The 19,935-nt window shown below is 40.8% G+C and overlaps 1 protein-coding gene across 3 annotated transcripts in view; it reads right to left on the minus strand.

Moving 5' to 3' along the window:
- Window positions 1–19,544, minus strand: part of nipbla (NIPBL cohesin loading factor a) — a 28,359-nt gene extending 8,815 nt beyond the window's left edge. Inside the window, exons 1-31 of one of the 3 annotated variants that reach the window (XM_067611573.1) lie at window positions 19,149–19,544; window positions 17,537–17,608; window positions 15,910–16,058; window positions 15,494–15,659; window positions 14,614–14,714; window positions 14,139–14,250; window positions 13,693–13,856; window positions 12,315–12,463; window positions 11,152–11,242; window positions 10,694–10,915; window positions 10,179–10,424; window positions 9,331–10,082; window positions 7,860–8,073; window positions 7,542–7,712; window positions 6,569–6,742; window positions 6,176–6,337; window positions 5,920–6,026; window positions 5,714–5,800; window positions 5,143–5,374; window positions 4,526–4,677; window positions 4,194–4,274; window positions 3,860–3,960; window positions 3,507–3,636; window positions 3,304–3,386; window positions 2,665–2,797; window positions 2,286–2,429; window positions 2,038–2,124; window positions 1,458–1,678; window positions 1,168–1,270; window positions 854–952; window positions 543–689 (exon numbers count right to left, since the gene is read on the minus strand). In XM_067611573.1, coding sequence (XP_067467674.1) covers window positions 543–689; window positions 854–952; window positions 1,168–1,270; window positions 1,458–1,678; window positions 2,038–2,124; window positions 2,286–2,429; window positions 2,665–2,797; window positions 3,304–3,386; window positions 3,507–3,636; window positions 3,860–3,960; window positions 4,194–4,274; window positions 4,526–4,677; window positions 5,143–5,374; window positions 5,714–5,800; window positions 5,920–6,026; window positions 6,176–6,337; window positions 6,569–6,742; window positions 7,542–7,712; window positions 7,860–8,073; window positions 9,331–10,082; window positions 10,179–10,424; window positions 10,694–10,915; window positions 11,152–11,242; window positions 12,315–12,463; window positions 13,693–13,856; window positions 14,139–14,250; window positions 14,614–14,714; window positions 15,494–15,659; window positions 15,910–15,973 — 4,695 coding nt within the window. In that variant the 5' untranslated portion in view covers window positions 15,974–16,058; window positions 17,537–17,608; window positions 19,149–19,544. Of the gene's footprint in view, window positions 1–542; window positions 690–853; window positions 953–1,167; window positions 1,271–1,457; window positions 1,679–2,037; window positions 2,125–2,285; window positions 2,430–2,664; window positions 2,798–3,303; window positions 3,387–3,506; window positions 3,637–3,859; window positions 3,961–4,193; window positions 4,275–4,525; window positions 4,678–5,142; window positions 5,375–5,713; window positions 5,801–5,919; window positions 6,027–6,175; window positions 6,338–6,568; window positions 6,743–7,541; window positions 7,713–7,859; window positions 8,074–9,330; window positions 10,083–10,178; window positions 10,425–10,693; window positions 10,916–11,151; window positions 11,243–12,314; window positions 12,464–13,692; window positions 13,857–14,138; window positions 14,254–14,613; window positions 14,715–15,493; window positions 15,660–15,909; window positions 16,059–17,536; window positions 17,609–19,148 lie in introns of all 3 variants that reach the window. The other 2 variants (XM_067611563.1, XM_067611580.1) reach the window with 2 other exon arrangements.
- Window positions 19,545–19,935: the final 391 nt, after the last annotated feature.

The following is a 19,935-nucleotide window of genomic DNA, read 5'->3' on the forward strand; positions in this document are numbered from 1 at the left end:
CCTGTGTTGCTTACTCATGTAAACTTAGTGACCAGAGAAAATAGTATTCCTGCTACTGCAGAAGATGTGGCCCCGAAACAGGCACATGCAACAGCAGCTCCATTACCACTTACACTGGTTTTGCATGTGAAGGGTTTACCAAAAATAAGCTTCAAAAGGGTTATAAAGTGTAAAACTCACAATCTCAAAAGGTGTATGATGAATGGAACACAACTCAAAGACAAGTCATCAAAAAGTTTACTATGTAAAAGGTTGATGAACTAACATGGGGGACAACGGGCAGCTTAGGCTATAACGATCAACTGCTAGTCCACAATACAATGGTTAACGTCACAATATGCAATTGTGAAGTGCTAACAGTGTGTCTACACAGGATGTGTTCAGACATAGTGTTGAATGAAGGCCAGTATCAATAGTGGTCTGTTTTTATGGTGATTGAGCACATATTTATATTTACATATTTGCTGAAATATTCCAAATGGAGATCCAGGAACATACAACACAATACTTATAGTATTATTACGCATGAATGGGCTACTTACCAGTATCCTCTCTATAAGCATGTCGTAGTACTGCTCAGTGAGTTGGGGTCTGCTGAGCACAAATCTGCCCAGCAGCTCTACAGCTGCCTCTCGCACGCTTGTGGAGTTGTCCATCAAACGACCGTGGACACCACGCTGCATGTCCGACTGCAGACATAGAGAAGACTGTCAGCACAGTAAAAAAAAAAAAAAACCTAATACTGCAAAATAACGTTGTCGTTTTCAAAGTTTTAACAGAGCAGAGGAACAGAGGTTAAGACAGCCCATATCAAACATGACAGACTGTCTTAAAAACACAGATCCACACATACCCTTGCCAGTATGCTGGGGTCCACGGCCACAACCTCAGACAGACATTTCATGGCTTTAGTTCTTACAGCGATGGCACTTTCCCCAAGGACTCGCAAGATCTAATAAAAACAAAAAAATTAATTGTAAAAATTACACCCATTTATGATTGCACAAACTGACTTTTTGTTTTTTCATTTCAGAAGTTTACATAACAGAAACAGCCTTTGCATCACTTGTACTATATAATGTGTGTATGATTTATAGATATTTTCTGCAGCCGTTGTAAGTCATTAAAACAATTAAGATACATAAGGTAAGATTATTCATATCTTACCTGTGTTAAATAAATATCAAAGCTCTGGGCGAACGGCCTCATGGAGGCCAAATAACGCACGATCAGACAGGAGTCGTCATAGTCCACAGTGTCAGAGTTCATTCTGCAGAGAAGTGAGAAAAGGAAGAATATATTTAGGATTATAAAGTTATAGAGTGAGACTGTAACTGACAAACAGCTGTGATATCAAAAAAGACAGCGACAGGACAGTGAAAGGTTATAATTATCAAATAGGTTGATGTTTTATGACTGATATTCAAAACATTGGTAAAACATTCACATGCTCTTACTTCAGTGTGGCGAAATGAGCTGGCGTGGTCTTGATGATGTTGCGCAGGAACTTCTTGCGCTTCTCAGCACGCTGCATAATTTCACCGGTGGTCTCCAGCTCCTTGGCATGTTGTGGTCCGTCTGATGAGTCCTCATCCTTCGGATTCTGGTTGCGCATGGACTTCTCAGCTTCTGTGGTGGCATCCCGGAACCACTGGGCGATGTAGAACTTTCTAGCAAACTAGAGAGAAAGAAAGAAAAGAAAGGACGTCTGAGTAGAAGTTTAAGTTTCTAAGAAAATAAATATTTCTTTAGATTAAGTAGTCGGTAAAAAAAAAGAGAGAGAATAAAGAGAAAGATGGGGTGCACTGTTGAGTAATCTGAGTGAATTATGATGTGAGTTTATGGCTTACAGTTTTTTTTTTTTTTAAAAAAAACAACATTTTTCACTTTTATGCTTATCTGACATATGCAGGTTACCTGTGTGATGGTGCAAGAAAAATTACATCTGTGGCTAAAAATACAATTTAACAGAACATGCACATGACTGTATATATTTACACAGAGCTTAAAGTCACCACTTGTCTAATGTAAACCCACCACCAGTGAAGCATCTGTCTCAGCATTCTCTTCCAAGTAGTCCAGTAGAGCCTTCTGCAGCTGCTGGGTCTCATCATTACCTGGAGACTACACAACCAGAGATGAAGATTATAAAAAGCTACAACTCACATAATCCATATCCAAAGAGAAACTACATAAATTCTATGCTTGTTCCATTTTACTTCCTGTTGTCACTATGAATATCAACTTATAAGTTATAGTCATTAACAGTGAAATGGTTTCTCTACCTCTTGAAGAATTCGATCAATCGATCTCTGGTCCATCTTGCTGGTGACTGCATCCTTCCTCAGGCGGGCAGCCACTGTGCCCAAGTAGTCCAGAGATGCCACTCTCAGAGCCATCTCTGTCTGCTTATTACTGAACTGGTGCACCTGATGGACATCAACAAGAAATGCACAGTTGTGACACTGTTATAATATCACACTCAAGACCATGATTGACTTTCACTTGCATGTTCTTTGCTTAGAATGCAAAAAATGCATACGATTGGAGGATGTACCCACTAAAGTGTTAAAATGGCTTCTGCCAGATGATCTATTCTTGGAAACACTTAAAATACATATATTTGCATTTCCACTTTGAAAGGAAGAGCTCTGTCACACTAACCAGTAGTCTCCCAAGCAGACTGAGTAGCAGCTCTGCAGCCGGCCACTCTGGTTTATTAACTGTAGACAGCAGGTCCTGGACAAAGTTCTCAAACAGTGGCCGGTAATCTTCTTCTCCCTGCTTACTGCCACATCTGAGGGGGTGGGGAAGAGAGAAAGTGGCAGAGGAGGAAACACATAAGGCAAGAAAATAATAACAGAGAAATGAGATAACAGAAGCAAAGTATAATGAGAAAAAAAGTACTGGTAGCATTTGCAAACAGAAAATTAAGACAGAAAATTAAAATGTGTAAGGCTTAACAAGTCAGTAGAATAGATTTCAAACACAGGTAAGTGTTTGGCTATTTATTTATTTGGCAAAGGATTTCTGTATTATTTGTATTTCCTGCAGAATCAGCATGCACAGGGTGATTTGATGCACATTTCTGCTGCTTGCAGAGGGCATAAGAAATACTGGCAGTAATACACCTGAAAAGTAGCAATGTTCCAAATGAGCAGAAAGTAGCAGTTCTATGGAGATATATTATGATAACATTTAGGATAAATACCTACAGTACTGTGTGTACAGCGTTAGTACAATACAACTTTATAATCAACAAGTATAAAGCACACAGGGCAGTATGGAAATGGAAGTAATTACTTCTTGAGGAAGACTGAGAGGAAGTTCTGTGCCGTTCTCATTGCTGTCTCATACGAGTTGGTTATCAACACATCTTGATCCACCTAAAAAAAGAAAAATGAACTTGTAAGATTAGCCTGAACAGCATGTGCTAGAAAATAATATGTCTGAATACGTGTTTGTATAGACGTGAAGTGTATTTGTGTGTGAGCGTGCTCTCCCACCTTGCTGTCGTACTCATCAAAAACGTCTTTGTCATTGGGGAGGTGGACCACACACTGGATGAGCTGCAGCACCAGAGCTGTCACCATTTGGATGTACATTGGCTCTCCATCCTGGTCTGAGCTGTTCAGCCTTTAGAGATAGGGATACGAGATACATTGATCATGGGTATTATTCAGGAAAACAATGGAGTTGGTAGAAGGACGTCACTTTTGCATCGGGAAATCTTCACCTCTGCCTCATCTATCACTTGCTACATCAGTAGCTGAACAATAACCAAGCCTCTCATTTGATGCATCTTCCCTGCAACACCTAATGGTCTTAAATAAATGTGAACTCATATGAAACATCATACCTGAAGTTCCTGAGGGAGCGTTTGCTGGTGGGCAGTCTAGCCAAAGACGTGAAGATCTCCTCTAATATCAGCTGCCGATGCTTCTCATAACGTGAGAACACCTGGAGGGAAGAAATAATAAGGCAGGTTTTCTTTACCTTCACAGTTTAGTGGTTTTGTAAAAATTCATCCAAGGTGATGCACATAAAAGTCAGGAGGAGGGGGTGTTTAACTGTAAATTGCGAGGCGATAAATTGTAGGCAATAAAATATAATTCATACAGATGGTAGCAAGCAACATCTTTGGATAAGTACTGAATGTCTGTACTTTTTTGACAGGGAAAAAAAAAACTTACTGCTGTAACTAGTTTAATGGCACACAGCTGCAGCTCACTGACATTCTCCACGAAGAATGGAGTGATTCCCATAGAAGAAACCTGGGAAAAAGAGGATAGAATGAAAAAGAAGAGGAGAGAGAGAGAGAAGTAGAGCAAAAATAGAAAAGGGGGGAAATTAGAAGGAGAAAAAAAGATTATTGTAGTGAACAAAGAGGTACTGGCAGGAAAGAAGGATTCATCTTACATCATCTGGTTTCCAATGTAGTTTAATTACTTTGTCAAACACTTTTTTTCCTGCATATATATAGAAAACGGAAACCATACAGTTTTTAAGTATTTTTAGTTTTTACCTGGAGTATGGTGGTGTCTGTAAGTAGCTGGATCTCTAGGAGCTCAGAGATGTTGCTGACGATGTCACACACTTTGTTGTACAACATGACAATTACACGTTGCTTGTGTGTGGAGCATTTCGCACGCTTTGCCTTGGAGCTCAACATGCCACCTACATGGATGAGAGTAACCCTGTTATACTCATTTTTCAAAGTGCTTTTGTTCCAAGACTTTTTTCTGAACCAAGAATTTGTGGGTTTTCATTACGGAAAAAAAAAATACATATATTTTGCAGGCACTCTGTTGAGCTTAACCCTTCCTGAATTACAGGGACTCTGTGGTATATCATAACAGTCCATGAAGACAGAAAAGGATAGTGATGGGAAGTGATGGCCTCTGATTAGGAAGGAATTGCCTATGATGCCCAGACATCAGGGATCATTTTCTGACAAGGTTGTCCATCATCGAGCTTAGTTCTGCTTAGATTCTTAGATAACTTTATTGACAATCATACATTTCTACAAAATGCTGGCGAAGGGTTCTCACTCACCTACACATCAGCCACATACCAAAAACTCAATCATATTAGTTTCATTCAGATCACAATATGAGGTATCGTTTTTTTCTTTATCCTCACCTCCATGTGGGCCAACCCTGTAGACAGGGTCATACTGTGGATACAGTGTGTTCTGGAGATGGAACTTGGTGTATTGTAGCACCCGCTCTATGACGTCTTCTATGTAGACAGCCTTCGGCATGTGCGATGAGGTCATAATATTAAGGGCCGTTAGGCAGGCGTCTGCTGACTTTGTGACTCTCTCCATTATGAGGTCTCTCCACAGCTTCTCCTCATCCTCTGCATCGTGGTCCTGAGGTTGGAAAGGTTGGAAAGAAAGGTTGGAAGAGATGTTGGAAAAAAAAATGTGAATACATTTTACAGCAACTATCTGGAGCCCAAAGATTTTTACTCACTAAAGCAAAGCGACCTTGTACAGCATTTTATATATGCTATAGAAATGCAGCAAAGATCTATTTGTGAAATGACAAAACTCTAATCAATCAAAGTTTTTCTATTATCACCAGTGACCATTTCTTTAATTTTTTTACATGGATACTTTATGGATTTTTGCAATAAATCACATAACAATCACATCTCAATAAAGAACCACTGTGCAGAATATTAACACAAGAAGCAAAAGGGGGCTCACGTGGTTCATCAGGGTGGAAAGCTTGGCCCCATCCTGGATATTCTTTTCCAGTATGTTCAGCAGCTTCACCAGCTTGTCTGCTGGGATCTAGAAGAAGAAGAAGAAACAGTTATTTAGACCTGCGTAGGACACAGCAACTAGTCACTATCCATAACAGTCCAACTAAAGTCTGAGTATATTTATATTTGTAATATAGTTCACATTACCCTGCTGGAGATGCCCATGGCCTTAATCTTAGCGGACTCGCTGCCCAGCTCATTTAACTGGTGTTTACCCAGCAGCAATTCCTGAGGTATCTCATCATCATCTGCCGCTGGAAAACATACAGTGAACACATAATGTAAAAAACATAAAACAAAATCACAATAGAATATGATGAGGTTGATGTATTTGGATTTGTAAAGCCACATTTAATTTTAGCCTACGGTGATAGTTTGATAGCCAGTCAGCTATGATATTTACCCATGGCAGTAAAATCCACATCCTCCAGATTCTCCAGTATGTTGTCAATGCTTGCCAAGAACCTCTTGAATGTGGACGAGTCCATCAGCTCTTCTTGGGTAAGCTTGGGTTCATATGCTTTCCGTTTCTTCTGCTTCTCCTTCATCTTCATTTTTCTGGCAACTGAGTGAGAGAAACTTAAATCTTAACTTTTATGCTTTCTAGTCTGATGCCATGTCTTATATGTATGTGTCTCTATATGGAAATAAGAACATTAGTCCTCAATCTGTTGTGGCATTGGGTTTAACTCTGAAGATCTACGCAGTTCTATCATTTCCACACACAGTTCAAACGAAAAACAAACAAATAAACAAATTAATGTGCAATGCTGTGGTATATGACTTGAACACAGACCTTCACTCATGCTGGGTGGCGGTGAATCTTCTTCGGAGGAGTCTCGGTAGCGGCTCCCTGAGCCTCTTCGGCCGTCCCGGTGCCCGCTTTTCCGATGTTCCCCTGAACCCCGGCGTTCCCTCTCCTCAAAGTCCCAGGACCTGTCTTTGTCTCGACGCTGACGCTTCCTTGCGGCTGTAGAGATTAAACATTCAGAACTCAGACAGATCCTTTGAAAGAAATAGGCCCTAAATATATATAAAAAGAAACCGGTATATCAAAGTAGCACTAGCTCCTTGCAACAGTAACTTTAACAAGACTGAGAGTCTACAGCCAACGCTAGCAGCTCTGTGAGGCTATACATAGGCACAGCAGTGCTTTAAGCTGAATGCTAACACAGCATGCTAATGTTTGCCAATTAGCAATAACATGAACCACAGCTGAGGATGATGGGAATGTCTGATGATGTCGCTAGATAATAAATCAGGAGATAAAAGTGATTACAATTCAACCTGAGGGGGACATGAATGTCTGTACCGAATTTCATGGCAATCCATCCAATAATCCAATGGTTGTTGAGACATTTCACTAAAAACCACAAATGGAAACCTCATTGTGGAGGAAAAGTCAGAGGATACGTCATCTGGGCACCAGGAATATCTGTACAAAATTTAGTGCCAATCTAGTAGATGTTTAGATATTTCACAGGATAAGTGAAAAATTTGATCTGCTGGTGGCGCCAGAAGAAAAGTCAGGACATCAAATAATAGTTGAGATATTTCAGTCTGGACCAAAGTGGACCAACAGACTAGCACTGCTATCCTTAGATTCATGCTGCTAAATGTTCAAACAAAATGGTCTCAACAGGCTTCAACCGTCAGCTTGTGTTTTTAGGTTCGTTACATTTTAAGAATATTGTTGCAAACTAAATAAACTGTACTTTATACAAAGATTAGCAGCGAGAATTGACAAGAATTAAAATAATTTGACTCACATTCTCCATTTGTGTCTTCATCTGAGCTGACCTCAGCATATCTGGGCTTCTCATTTACAGTGCTTCGTTTCCGCTTGTTCATTTTAACTCTTTCACACAGGGGCATGGTTGACTCGATCTCTGCCAGCAGCTCTGGGGGAAGCTCTTTCAGAACTGCCGGGTCCATACCACCTAAACATGTGACAATCCATTAGGATTTCAAAGATACACACAATGCTAGCATAATAGAGATAATAGAGATGTTATTATATTCAAGTTAATTACAATAACATAGAAATGAACAAAAGTGCTTTCATTTCCATAGTATGTTGTTCTTACTTTTGCTTGACTTCCCTGAGGAGAGCCTGTTCTTTCCAGACTTGCTGTGCCGAATGATCCTCTGGATCTGGTCAACGGAGAGCTTCTTCAGAACCACCACAGGCTTGGGCCTTTTCTCAAAGTCCTGCACCAAACCCAGCCTCTCCAGTTTAACCTTTGGCTGGCACCAGATTGGGCTTTCGGTTGAATCACTGCTACCCTTATCGCGTTTGATCTGAAAGAAAAGAGTCAAGAAAGCCCTCTGAGTTGTCTTTCAATGAAGTTCAAACTTAAATAAAATTCACACTTTTAAATTTAGGACAGAAAAAATATGAGCTTTGTTTACAGACAAAAAAATAATACAAGATAATAAAATGCAAACAATGGATCAAACTGACTGACATGAGATTAGTGATTTTGATGTTAGTTTCCAATATAGTTCTGGTAACAAAGACTTAAAGGAATACTCCACAGTATTACTCTACAGAGTAATGATCAACACATGGTACATTTTCAACAATGTAGTGTCAAGGTAGCAACTCCCCCCTGCCAAAGCTGAGGATGGCGATCATGGTTGTTTCATCTACAAGGAAGTAACACTTCAATTGCTGCCAATATATTAGCATACCAAAGTTTGTGCATTCTGTAAAATACATCCAGCTGTTTGCTGTATGTTGGTTTGCAGAGATATTTTTAGAAGTGAAACTAACAAATAAAACCAACAACGCATGATTTCCTACAGACTATGACTGCAACTACAACTACAAACAGTACAATGTCATATGGTTATGTTCCATTCTAGTGGTGCAATAGCGGCCATTGTTTGGATGTTATGCATCAAAACAATGTATGTAAAATTGTGTTTGCTTTTTTGTAAGTAAACACACAAAAGCTGCGATGTGAAAATATTAGCTCTGACTAACACTTTACTGTGGTGGGGGCATGCACCTGGGTTATGGCATGTGGCTGTGGGTTGCACCTCTGAACACTGCATTGACAATAGAGTACTGTTAAAAACAAAACAACAACAACAACAACAACAACAACAAAAAAAAACCAGGCTGAAAAAAAATGGAAGCTTGACTGTCAACATAAAAACGGCTTTTTGGAGTCCAGGTGTTTGGGCTCGGCAATACTGATAAAAATCAGTTTCCACAGGGTGAATGACTGAGTCGTTTCAGGAGACATTTACCCACATGCGGCATCTGAGAAACGGCAGTGGAGCATTTCTTTAAGATTCTTGCTCTTGATTATACACACAGGATTGACAATTTAATAAATCAAACTTTTCTACTTTAAATAGATGGTTAGGTGAAGGTTAATGTGTTAATCAAATTCTTAAAACAATCCCTGGGATAAACCAAAGGCTTATAAATGGGAAAACAAAAACAAGAGTGAGCAGTGGTGTGATTTGGTTTTGTGAGATTGCAGGCAGTGACAGCTGAATGATTGGTAGGTGGGTATGTATTTGGTTTGGGTCAGCCCAGATCACCTTAGGGATCTGGAAGTTCTTCAGTGCGCCACTATGCCCTCCCAGGAGCTGAGCAGGGAAAGAATCTGGAAGTTTAGGACCAGAAGCAGATGAGGCCGGTTTGGAACCATCTTGCCTATGGCTGCTCCGACCGGGCTCTCCAATGGAAGAAGCCCGGAAGGCAGAACGATCTCGGTCACTTCGGCAGCGAGCATCAGGGGAGCGTCGGTCTCGACCACCTGTTTCACTCCGATGCCTTCTGTCTCTGTCAGATTCTCGGTCCCTGTCTCGGCCAGGTTCCCCTCGGTTTGAAGACTTCGGCATCTCTCCCCGTCTGTCTGAGGACTTCTCATCATGCCGGTGCTTTGATGACTCCCGACCTTCTCTCCTGCTATCATGTTTATCGACCCTGTTCTTGATGACTTCCGGCCGTCCATCTGGTTTCAACCGCAAAGCTGTGTCAGAACCCTCCACTGCAGCAGGCCCACTAGCTGGTTCTTCAGGCCAGCGTTGGGCCTCAAGGGCTGGAATAGGGGCAGCCAGACAGGGGTCGAGCTGGCCATCAGCTCGGCCAGCCTGCTGGAGGTCGATGCTCACCATGAGGGGAGGTCGGCTGGCACCGTTCCCAGCTGCGGTGGCCTCTTGCGGGGTCAGTTTGCCTGCATTGCCACCTCCTGTTGATCCACTGCCCGGGGCACCTGTGGGGCCACCTGGTCCCCCCGCTCCTGGCTCCAAGGGAAAAGAGTCTTGTTTCCTCTTCTTCAGTGGCTTGTCTGTAAACAGAGAGAGAATAATATAAAAACAATATACTCAAACACTCAAAGTTTTTTTCAGTTTTTATTCATACAATTTAGAGATATCCTGCACACCTTTATCTTGCACCTCCTTGGAACACTTCTCACTAGCTGCCTCTCGTTCTATCCTTTCAATTTCAGCGAGTGCATCTAGCTCTGCCTCATCATAAGGGGAACTGGGCGGCTGGAGACCACCGGCACCACCTGCCAGGGAGCCCTGTTGCAGCCGGGCTAGGTTTTGCTGGAGGACAGGCACCTGCTGAAAGCCCAGTTCTGCCTCCATATTGTCCGAGTTCTGGTCCATGCCTGGCACAACCTCACCTGAAATATTAACAAAAACACTTATATAGGGTTGTATTTAAATGGTTGATAGTTTTCATTACTAGAAGGCTTCCAACTGACGAGATTTTTTGTTTTTTTAAAAACGTACCTCTTTGTAATGCTGCTAATTGATAAGATAGTTGCAGAGGTTATTGTGTGACACTGGATGTATGTGTTGGAAACCTTATAACACAATAGAAAACTAACTAAACTGATTTTAAAAAATGAAGATCCAACTAAAATCGATCTGATCCAAAATGTTTACTTACCTGGGGGATCGGACTCATTTGACTTGACCCTGGACAGTTTGAGGGTAAGTTTGGTGGAGTCCTTGTTTGGAGAGCTAACAATGTCGTACATATCTTTCTCCTCTTTCACCGCTGGGGTTTTCTTCCTTTGTTGGAGCTGCTGTTTCTGGTCAGGTCCTCCCTCCCTTGGTGAGGGTGCATAGGGAGGTGGTGACTGCAGAATCAGTGGGGGGCGAGAACCCGCTGTGAGGAAGCAGACAGCAAACAAAAAAAAGAGGGTCAAAGGCATAAAGGCATGTAAAAATGCTCATAAAACCACATCCAACACTGTGATGATAACTGAACAACACACAAGATGTATTCAGCTCATATCATCACTTTGAGTATTTTCAGAGCCAAAAGTGGGTTCTCCCTAAATTAAAAAATATAGGTGGGGTGTTTGCATAGCAATGCCTCCCGTCCTCTTCCAGTATCCTTACATTTGGGCGTTCCTTCACTCCCTGCTGGAGAGCAGCCTGACTGTGGAGACCTCAGAGGGAAAGAAGGATTCCTCATGGTGGAGTCACCCTCCTAGATAACATACAGACAAGACAGATGTAAGCCATTATGGCATTAGCTTCACATTAGACTTCCAACCAAAATTTAGCTGGAAAAATAGCTTTATACAACTAATTTTTGTCCAAATGTCACCAATAAAGCCTATTTTAATGAGATGAGCACATTATTTGGTGCTTTGTGTTTTAAAGCTGCAGCGTTTAGTTGATTAATCGATTAGTTGTCAACAATTTAATTAATTTCCAACTGTTTTGATCATCAATTAATCGTTTCAAGTCATTTTGAAAGAAAAAAAAAGTCTAAATTCTCTGATTTAAGCTTCTAAAATGTGGTTATTTTCTGGTTCTATAAAGTATTCAGAGAATATCTTTGGGTTGGGACAAAACAAGACATTTGAGGTTGAATCTTGGGCTTTGGGAAATAGTGATCGACGTGCTTCACCATTTTCATTTTACAGAACAAACAATTGATGAATCGAGATAATCAACAGATTAACCGATAATTCAAAATTTCTCTAATTTTCTTTGGGGCCTCCTCCCTTAATGGCAAAAAAACAGAAACAAATCATCAAGATTCCACATCAAAACCTGTGTCATTTCAGAAAATGAGTAACACAAGAACAGAATTTTCAAAACTGAACTCATTTAAGATTAAGCGATGAAAAAAATAAGACTAACGCAACCACACACACACACTTGTGGCTAAATATGTGGCTCGACAGGTGTCATTCAGCAACCCGTGCCGTTGGTTGACATTACACAACAACTGCTTAGAAACTATCATTTGACTTGTTTACTCTTTAGTCATAAGCAGTTTGTAAAATCTTGAGTCTGAATTTTTTTCATCAGTTACTGCAGTCAATTGCGTAATAGATATTTATCATTTTAGTAGTGTTTACCCCCCCCCCCCCCCCCCATTTTAACAAATATATAATATATAGATATTTCAAACTTCTGGATTGAACTTCTGTTTAAAAATATCATTATTCAACACTTTGGCTTTGCAGTTCATTCATACATTTTTGTCTTGGTTGGCTAGCACATTATAATTAATTTATTCATTCATTTCTAGACTTTGTCAGTCGTACCTCATTGCCCAGTCGGTGCACAATGTTCAGGTAGTCCTCAGTGCCATGTCTGTCTGAGTGATGGTTGGCAGCATTGGCCATCTGCCCCGATACTTTGCCCTCGTGGATGTTTCGTATGCTGCCTGGAACCATGGGGCTGGCCACAGACACTTTCAGATGGAAGAAGAGAAGGAGTCATTTTTTCATCATCTATTAGTGAGTTGTTGATTATTACAGAACAAATAACAAAACATGCTAATAAAATGAACAAGCATTTACTGGACCAAGGATTTTACTAGAAACTTAAGTGGGGTTTCAGTGTTTGCAGGAATCACCGAGTGGTTTCAAGCGACCCAGCAAAATGCTAATTGAATCACTAAATTCAAACACTATACATAAAAATATACAATCAAAACTTCCAGATTGCATATGTAAAGAAAACTTGTTAGTCTATAAAACTGCAAACCTTCCTAGCTTTTAGCTGCAAGTCTGTTGAGGAAGCAGAAATTTGTTAAATTACTGCTTGAAATAAACCTGTTCCTCCTGTTATTGGTCAGACAGTTTTCTTGTGAAGTGGGAGTTTAATTTAATGCACCAGTGTAAGCACTCTAAAGGCAACAATATTGCAACCAATTACATTTCATTGTGGAAGCAATAATTGTCAAAGCCGTTATAAAATTAATTGCGCAGCTCTCAAATGCAAATTCTGTTCATGTTCAGGGGGCATGAATTTCCAAGCCAAAAACCTGGCTGATATTTACATAAACACCACAAATTCTGGCAAGCATCTTTGGCAAAGATGACTAACTGTATATTCTAAGCAGTAAAATATACCAAAAAAGAAAAAGAAAAGAAGCAGCAGCTAACAATGAAGGAACTGAATTTTGTTACAAAACCACAGCAGCAAATTATATGTAAGTATAACACTTGCATCAGAGTGCATATATAAGACAAAACAATTCAGTCACAGCCACCAAATCATCACAGTTCATGTAAAGCTGATAACATCTGCTAGAGATCACCGTTATGTCAGAAAGCAAAACTGCACCAGCAAACTATCACCAGCTTAAAATCAGAACCCCACAAATCATATCAAAAAACAAATCTCCTCAAACCTTCCTTCTAATATTTGCTCTTATTTGCAGACATTTTGTAACTTATATGAAATAAAGCATCCCAAACCTTCACATTTTATATTCTTAAAATTTTCTAATGCTACGCTGCTAGCATGTGAACCCCACACACACACAAGTCTGAAACTGCACCGATGTGTTGGAATAAATCACTGAGATGGATGTGCGCACACGCAGAGACAAGGAAGCACTTATCTATATTCAACAAAACCTTGGCATCCCCTCATGCATGCACAGGAACATACAACGCACATACACACACTCACCTTGTTGTATCTGTTGGTGTTGGTTGTAGCTGGGTGGTTGTTGGTGGGGATACTGCTGTATGTAACCAGTGGCAGGGCTCTGTGGAGTGTAGGGGCTGGGCACCGGACTATTCTGCTGGCCCATATACCGACTACTGGAACCGGTCTGGGGAGCCACAAAGCGGCTGGAGGGAAGAACAGGGAAGGAGAAAGTGAGCAAGTAGAATGATGTAGCATGGTTAACAGTTAGACATGTACCATTATTCAGTAAAATAATTATGCTATTACTGTGGAGTAATTGTGGCTACATATACATAAAACAATTCATCAATGAAACTACATATTACCAAATATTGTGATGCAACTGGAATATACTAATGAAAAAAACAGTAAACAACAATTATATCATTAGCTACTCTGTTTATATCATCATACATTAGTCAGCTCAATTTTCCAGCCTAACTCACCTTGATGGATTGGGAGAAATTGCTGCCGGCTGGAAGTTTGCAGACTGGGCCGGGCTATGCATGGAATTTTGGGTGATCTTGTATTGTTGTACCATTGGCTGCTGCATAACATCTGCTTAGAAATGGGAAAAAAAAGATTGAGATGTTAGAGACAGAGAGACAAGGCACTCACATCGCGTCAAGAGTTTCCCAGGCAACGACGCAGAGGTTGACTCACGTTTCAGAACAGTGCCACACAGAGGCTCCAAAACACAAATAATTATTGATTTCCGAATGAATGGATATTTAAGCCTTATTTGTGGTATTAAAGAAAAGATTTTTTTGGACTGGTGGTGCCTCTCGTTGGCCTGGTGGCCCACCAGGCCTGTACAATTATAGGGGAAACACTGAACACAGTAGGGCAAGAAGTAAGAAAATACAATATATTTTGCTTATAACGTCAAAATGAAACTTGTCTAGGTTGGTTTCTCCATACTTTTCTCCCTGAAGATGCCAGGGTTCCTGGCCAGCATGGTCTGCAGCAGCAGTGGTGCGTCTCCCTCTGGCTCATCGCTACCCAGGTTGTCCTTCAGCTCTCTGGAAAGACACACAAAGAATTGGTTCAGTCACATTACAAAATTGTATTTATGTATTAAACTATGACTGCTTTTACAATTATGTAGCTTACAATTTAGGGTTAAGAGATTTACTGATATACAGTATAACATGAGAAGAAAGACATTTATCAACCTGTAGATATTTTGTCATTGTACAGAGAAGCTGTGCCCTTAATATTTTTTGCTGTATGAGACCTTAATGAGCAATGTTTCAAATCAATGAGCAGAACTGCTTCATGGCAAAATTGGATTTACAGGATTTTTTGCATCAATGTAATGACTTGCATCGATTTGTTGGTTATTTATTTCAGCTGATTTATATCAATATTTCAATACCACAATATAAAATGACATACCATGATAAAAATGTTAGCCTCATTACACACCACTACTACAAATAAGCTAAAATGAAGTTGATTTTATTTTGTGTCCTTAATGGCTTTTAAAACTTTGTTTTACTATCATTTAATAAACAGTTCTCGACGAGCAATTTTGCCATTTATTCTGCTATCAGTGTTATGTCATGTCTCATAAAAAATGCATCTCTAAGTTTTCACTAGAAAAAAAGAAACTAAACATCACCCCATTTCCACAAGTCAACAGTGGCATCCCTTCAGCTGTTACCTGTTTGACTAATAATTTTTAAAGCCAAGTTATGCAGGGCCACACTCTAACACTAACAGGCCTAAAATCCTCATGCAGGACCTGTCTCTCTGGACCAAGACACAATTTTGCAAACATTCTCTTGTATAAACTCACATGTGCTCTGTGGAGACCTGGTTGAGGCCATGGGCTAGCTGGGAGGCCAGATTCTCATCCCGACAGCCCAGTAGGCAGGTAACTTCCTCCGCGATCCTCCCATTATACAGGAGGCTCTTAGTGGTGGTGGCCGGGAGAGGGGAGGGGAGGGGCAGCTGGTTCAACACTGAGACAAGAAGAGAGAGATGATGGGAAGGACAGACACAAAAAAGGGTAGGAGACAGACATGAGCGTGAATATGCAATGGTAGAAAAATAAGGATAGGGAAGTAGACATGGCAAAAGACAGAAAATGCAATCACAATTGCAAATTTACATCTGTTCAGACAGAATATTTGAGCTTGGCATTTTACACTTGAAGAGGCAGAACAAAAACTGTGACAGTGTGTGTTTGGAACATGGCGGTGTGTCACTCACAGTCTGTGAGGCTAGCGATCCCAGCGAGAGTGGTGATGGGAACATGAGGCATATCCCCATTCATGCTGAAGGTGAGGGTGGGGGAGTGTGTTGATACACAGGTAGATCGGGGGTCGATGGACGACACCCGTCCTCACATCTCCTGACACCTTGGAGAGAAGGAGGTTAGTAAGGGGGAGAGAAACAAGAAAAACAATGAGTGATGGACAGAAGAAGGGTGGAGAAAGAGAGGCAAATTAGTGGCGGCGAGAAAGCAAAATTAACAAGGGAGTTAAGTAGAAATAGAAATGAAGGGAGAAGAAGAAATTAACACAAATCCTTAAATCTTATTCGGGGATATCAAAAACATGGAGTCAAAAGCACAATGATTATTGCTGTATATACTGCCATGTCTGGCCTGATGTTAAAATCATGTTTTCTGAAGAAGTCATGGTGCCTGTTGCATGTAAGCTGCAAATCCATGTGTCTTATTAGATCTTGTCTATCAAGATAAATTGCCATGTTCTTGGCTATATATTCGAGCAGAAAATCACCCTTTCCTTTCGTACATCTAGTACATTATTATTTGATATATGTTACTGATCCATAAGGAGGGAATTTTCAATGCTCTCTGTCTGAAATACAGGGACACAGGTGTAGGAATACCATGGCATTGGCATGAGTCCAGGTTAGACTCATGCCAATTATACTATTCACAGATATAAATGCACAGAGGATTGGACCAGGCTTTTTGGTTGGAGAACAAGGTCACCTAATACCAAATATGTAATATACATCTTGGTGGCTGCCAAGCCACTGCATGGAGGGTATATTATCATACAGTTGTAAACACAACAGCACAATATTAACATGTATGTGTCATATTGACACCAGTTTAGAAATGTTTTGAATAATACAGTCCCGGTGATAATGTACTCCAGTGAATAAGCCTTTGACATTCTGACTGGCCCTAGTAAACAATACTATACCATGTGTGGGTACATACCAAAAATTAACAATATATTTCCACTATTTTCTCCCCAATTCTCCAGTAACTGAATTTTACATTTTATATATACACTTAATATCAGTCAAATGATGTACATCTTGTATTACTACCGTAGAAGTCTACACCACCTCCTTCATTTCAAATCATAGGGCTCTTCTCTCACAGCTTATTATGATAGAGGTGCACAAATTAGAACCCTGTGTTGCTCGTAATTTGTCTTAAATCCCTTTCCTTATTGGATGTCCTTGACCTCTCATGAAAGACTGTACAGTAGGTCAAAGAAAAACACAGCGAAAAACCAGTTGCAATTTTCAGAATATCTAGACACAGCCCACGCTTCACGGATAAACCTGGTTGCTACAACAAGCTGAGAGACGGCCACTACAGGGCTCTCTTGTAATCTAAAATATCTTCCCTGACAAAAAATGATAATTGGTGTGCTTTTGCATCACGGGACAAAGAAAAAGATAACCCACACTAGTCTCAACCCCTTTCTAAACACTTTATAAACAGTCTTAATTGACTCAGTTAAGTAAATAAGTAAACAGGCATTAATACTATAAATAAAGACAAGTCAATGTTGTGAACTGTGCAATGATTCAAACCATGAGCATAACCGCTGCCTTGTTTCACAAATACCTTTTTGAAGAATTCTGTGCAGTCTCGGGTGGACTCACTGACATTTCAGATAAAAAGTCTTACTCCTACAATCTGTTGAAAGAGAACATGGCACTGCATCAGACTTTTTGACATGCAACTGCATATTACACTTCTTAGGGACAATAACAGGAAGAAGTCATGTCGGTAGAAAACGGTTTAAAAACAACAGCATACAGAGCATCACAACATCCACTGTCAAACATGCATTTAATATTTACAATGACCTGTCAGTGTCGAATGCATTAGCACGCAGCTCTGCTAACCAAACATGAAACCCTCTTTTAAATTGCTACTAAGGAAATGCAACAACATTTTCAGCAACTTCAGCACAACACTGATGGCATGTAAATCTGTAAACACAAAGTTCCTACCAAGCCTGAGTGCAAGCCAATCATCGAGGTCAAATAGTAAATACGCGAAACTGATTCTGCACGACATAACTGTTACTCAGGATCAACAGATGGATTTTTGTAAACATAGAATTAGCTCGCTGCAACGTTAGCATGCTCAGTGTACGAGCTCTCACTTCAGTGCGTAGGGGCTAGGCTGACAGCTGTGAGACTGACAGGCAGGAGGCAGCACAAAGGAACAGATGCACTGTGATGGTGGCGGCAGTAGTGGGGGGCTGCATCCTCCAGTAGCAAACAGCCACCGTGCGCTCTCTGCAAGCTTGCTAACTGCAGAAAGCAACCAAACTCCATTTGACGCGGCTAGAAAGCAAAAAGTATCTACCGATTCCCACTAGCAACATTAACAAGTCCACTAATCTATGATAGTAACAGTGAAAGTAACTATAGCAGCCATAACGTAGCTTTCTGCACAGTCCGCACTCGAGTCAAAACATTTCAAAACAGGATAGCAACCAAAACCAACATTAGCCCTGCCAAAAGCTCCAGCAAACCAAAACACAACGCTAAGAGACAAACAACACAAAATAATGACTAACTAACAGTTAGCTAACGTATAGTTGACATTAGCATCCATTTCACTGTTTATATTAGTTAGCTAAAACGCCAGCTCCTGCCCGCTACTTGCAACCAAAAACCACCACTGCCGAGAAGTTGCTTGCCTGGGTCCTCCAAGCTAACCGCGAAGCTAGTGTTACCACTTACTATAGCAGCTAAGATCACTACAGCTCATTCGCTATCAACAATAGTCGTGTTTTAATAGCTAGCTAGTTATGCTAACTAGCTCTAACTGTTGTCAGTTAGCTTCTAACGCTGCTACCAGCTCAAATAAAAGGGAAGACAATTCACATAATACGAGGAAGCGCTAGTCGGGGTTAATGAATGTTAGCCAATTTCCCCCCCTGAGCTCAGGAAAAGGGTGGCGAGTTTGAGTGAGTAGATGTAGAAGCAACGGCCCAATCCTCGGGCTCGACAAATGACATACAGTTGAGGCCGAGCGCCTCGGCGGAGCGAAAACACACCTAGCTAGCTTGGCTGGCTAGTCCACTAGCTTTCCGTTACCTCCCGGTCACCGATTAACGACGCCGTAGGTGGTCCCGCAGCAGAGAATTTATTCATGTTATTATTAATAATCGCAGTTTTAAAAGTTTGCTTAATAAAGATAGGTAGGTGGATATATTTACCTTCGGGATGTTGCGCCCAAAGGGAGGGGAATGTTTTAGCTCGGTTTGTGTCCGTGTCCGTATCTCTAGCTCCCCCTTTCTTCTCTCGCTGCTCCTCCAGAAGGAACTCGACTGGTTTGCCAGCTAGCTGCTGAGCTAGCCTGCTAGCTATCAACAATAATCCGGGTCGGACTGATTCGTTCTTCTTCCGTCACTCAAGGGTGAATGTTTCAACGTACATTCACGGGGAAACATTCGTTCTTCGGAGTCTCAGTCGGTCTGCGCTGACATAAACAATGAGTGCAGCCAATTTCGACCGTAAATGAGAAATATGACGATTGTTGCGATGATCAAGAGGCTCTCCTCTCGTAGAACAAAATGCCGACCGGAAGTTCTGCCGTCTGACTGACCAAAGATCTCAGGAGTGACTCCCTCCATCGGCGCCAAACAAAATGCCATGCAACGTTTCATATTTGAGCCGCTAGAGGGCGCTGTAACACAACGATACCCTCTCTGGCCCATTTATAGCTTACAGTACAAACAACTGTAAAGTCTGGCAGCACATATATATTACACATATATAAACAAATCATTATTAAAATTGCTGGTGATGAAACATGCCAAGGAGTTACCACACATATCTATCACTTTAAATCTGTACATCCTATTTTTGCATACACTTCAATAATGCAATTATGACCCCATGCAGGATATTTAAAACGTTCATTTTAAATAACCTACAAATTACATCTTGTGTCTTTCAGATGTTCATGATAAAATGATAAATACACACCACTGATTTCATGGA

The sequence above is a fragment of the Thunnus thynnus genome, chromosome 2 (assembly GCF_963924715.1).
Source record: "Thunnus thynnus chromosome 2, fThuThy2.1, whole genome shotgun sequence".
NCBI lineage: Eukaryota > Metazoa > Chordata > Actinopteri > Scombriformes > Scombridae > Thunnus > Thunnus thynnus.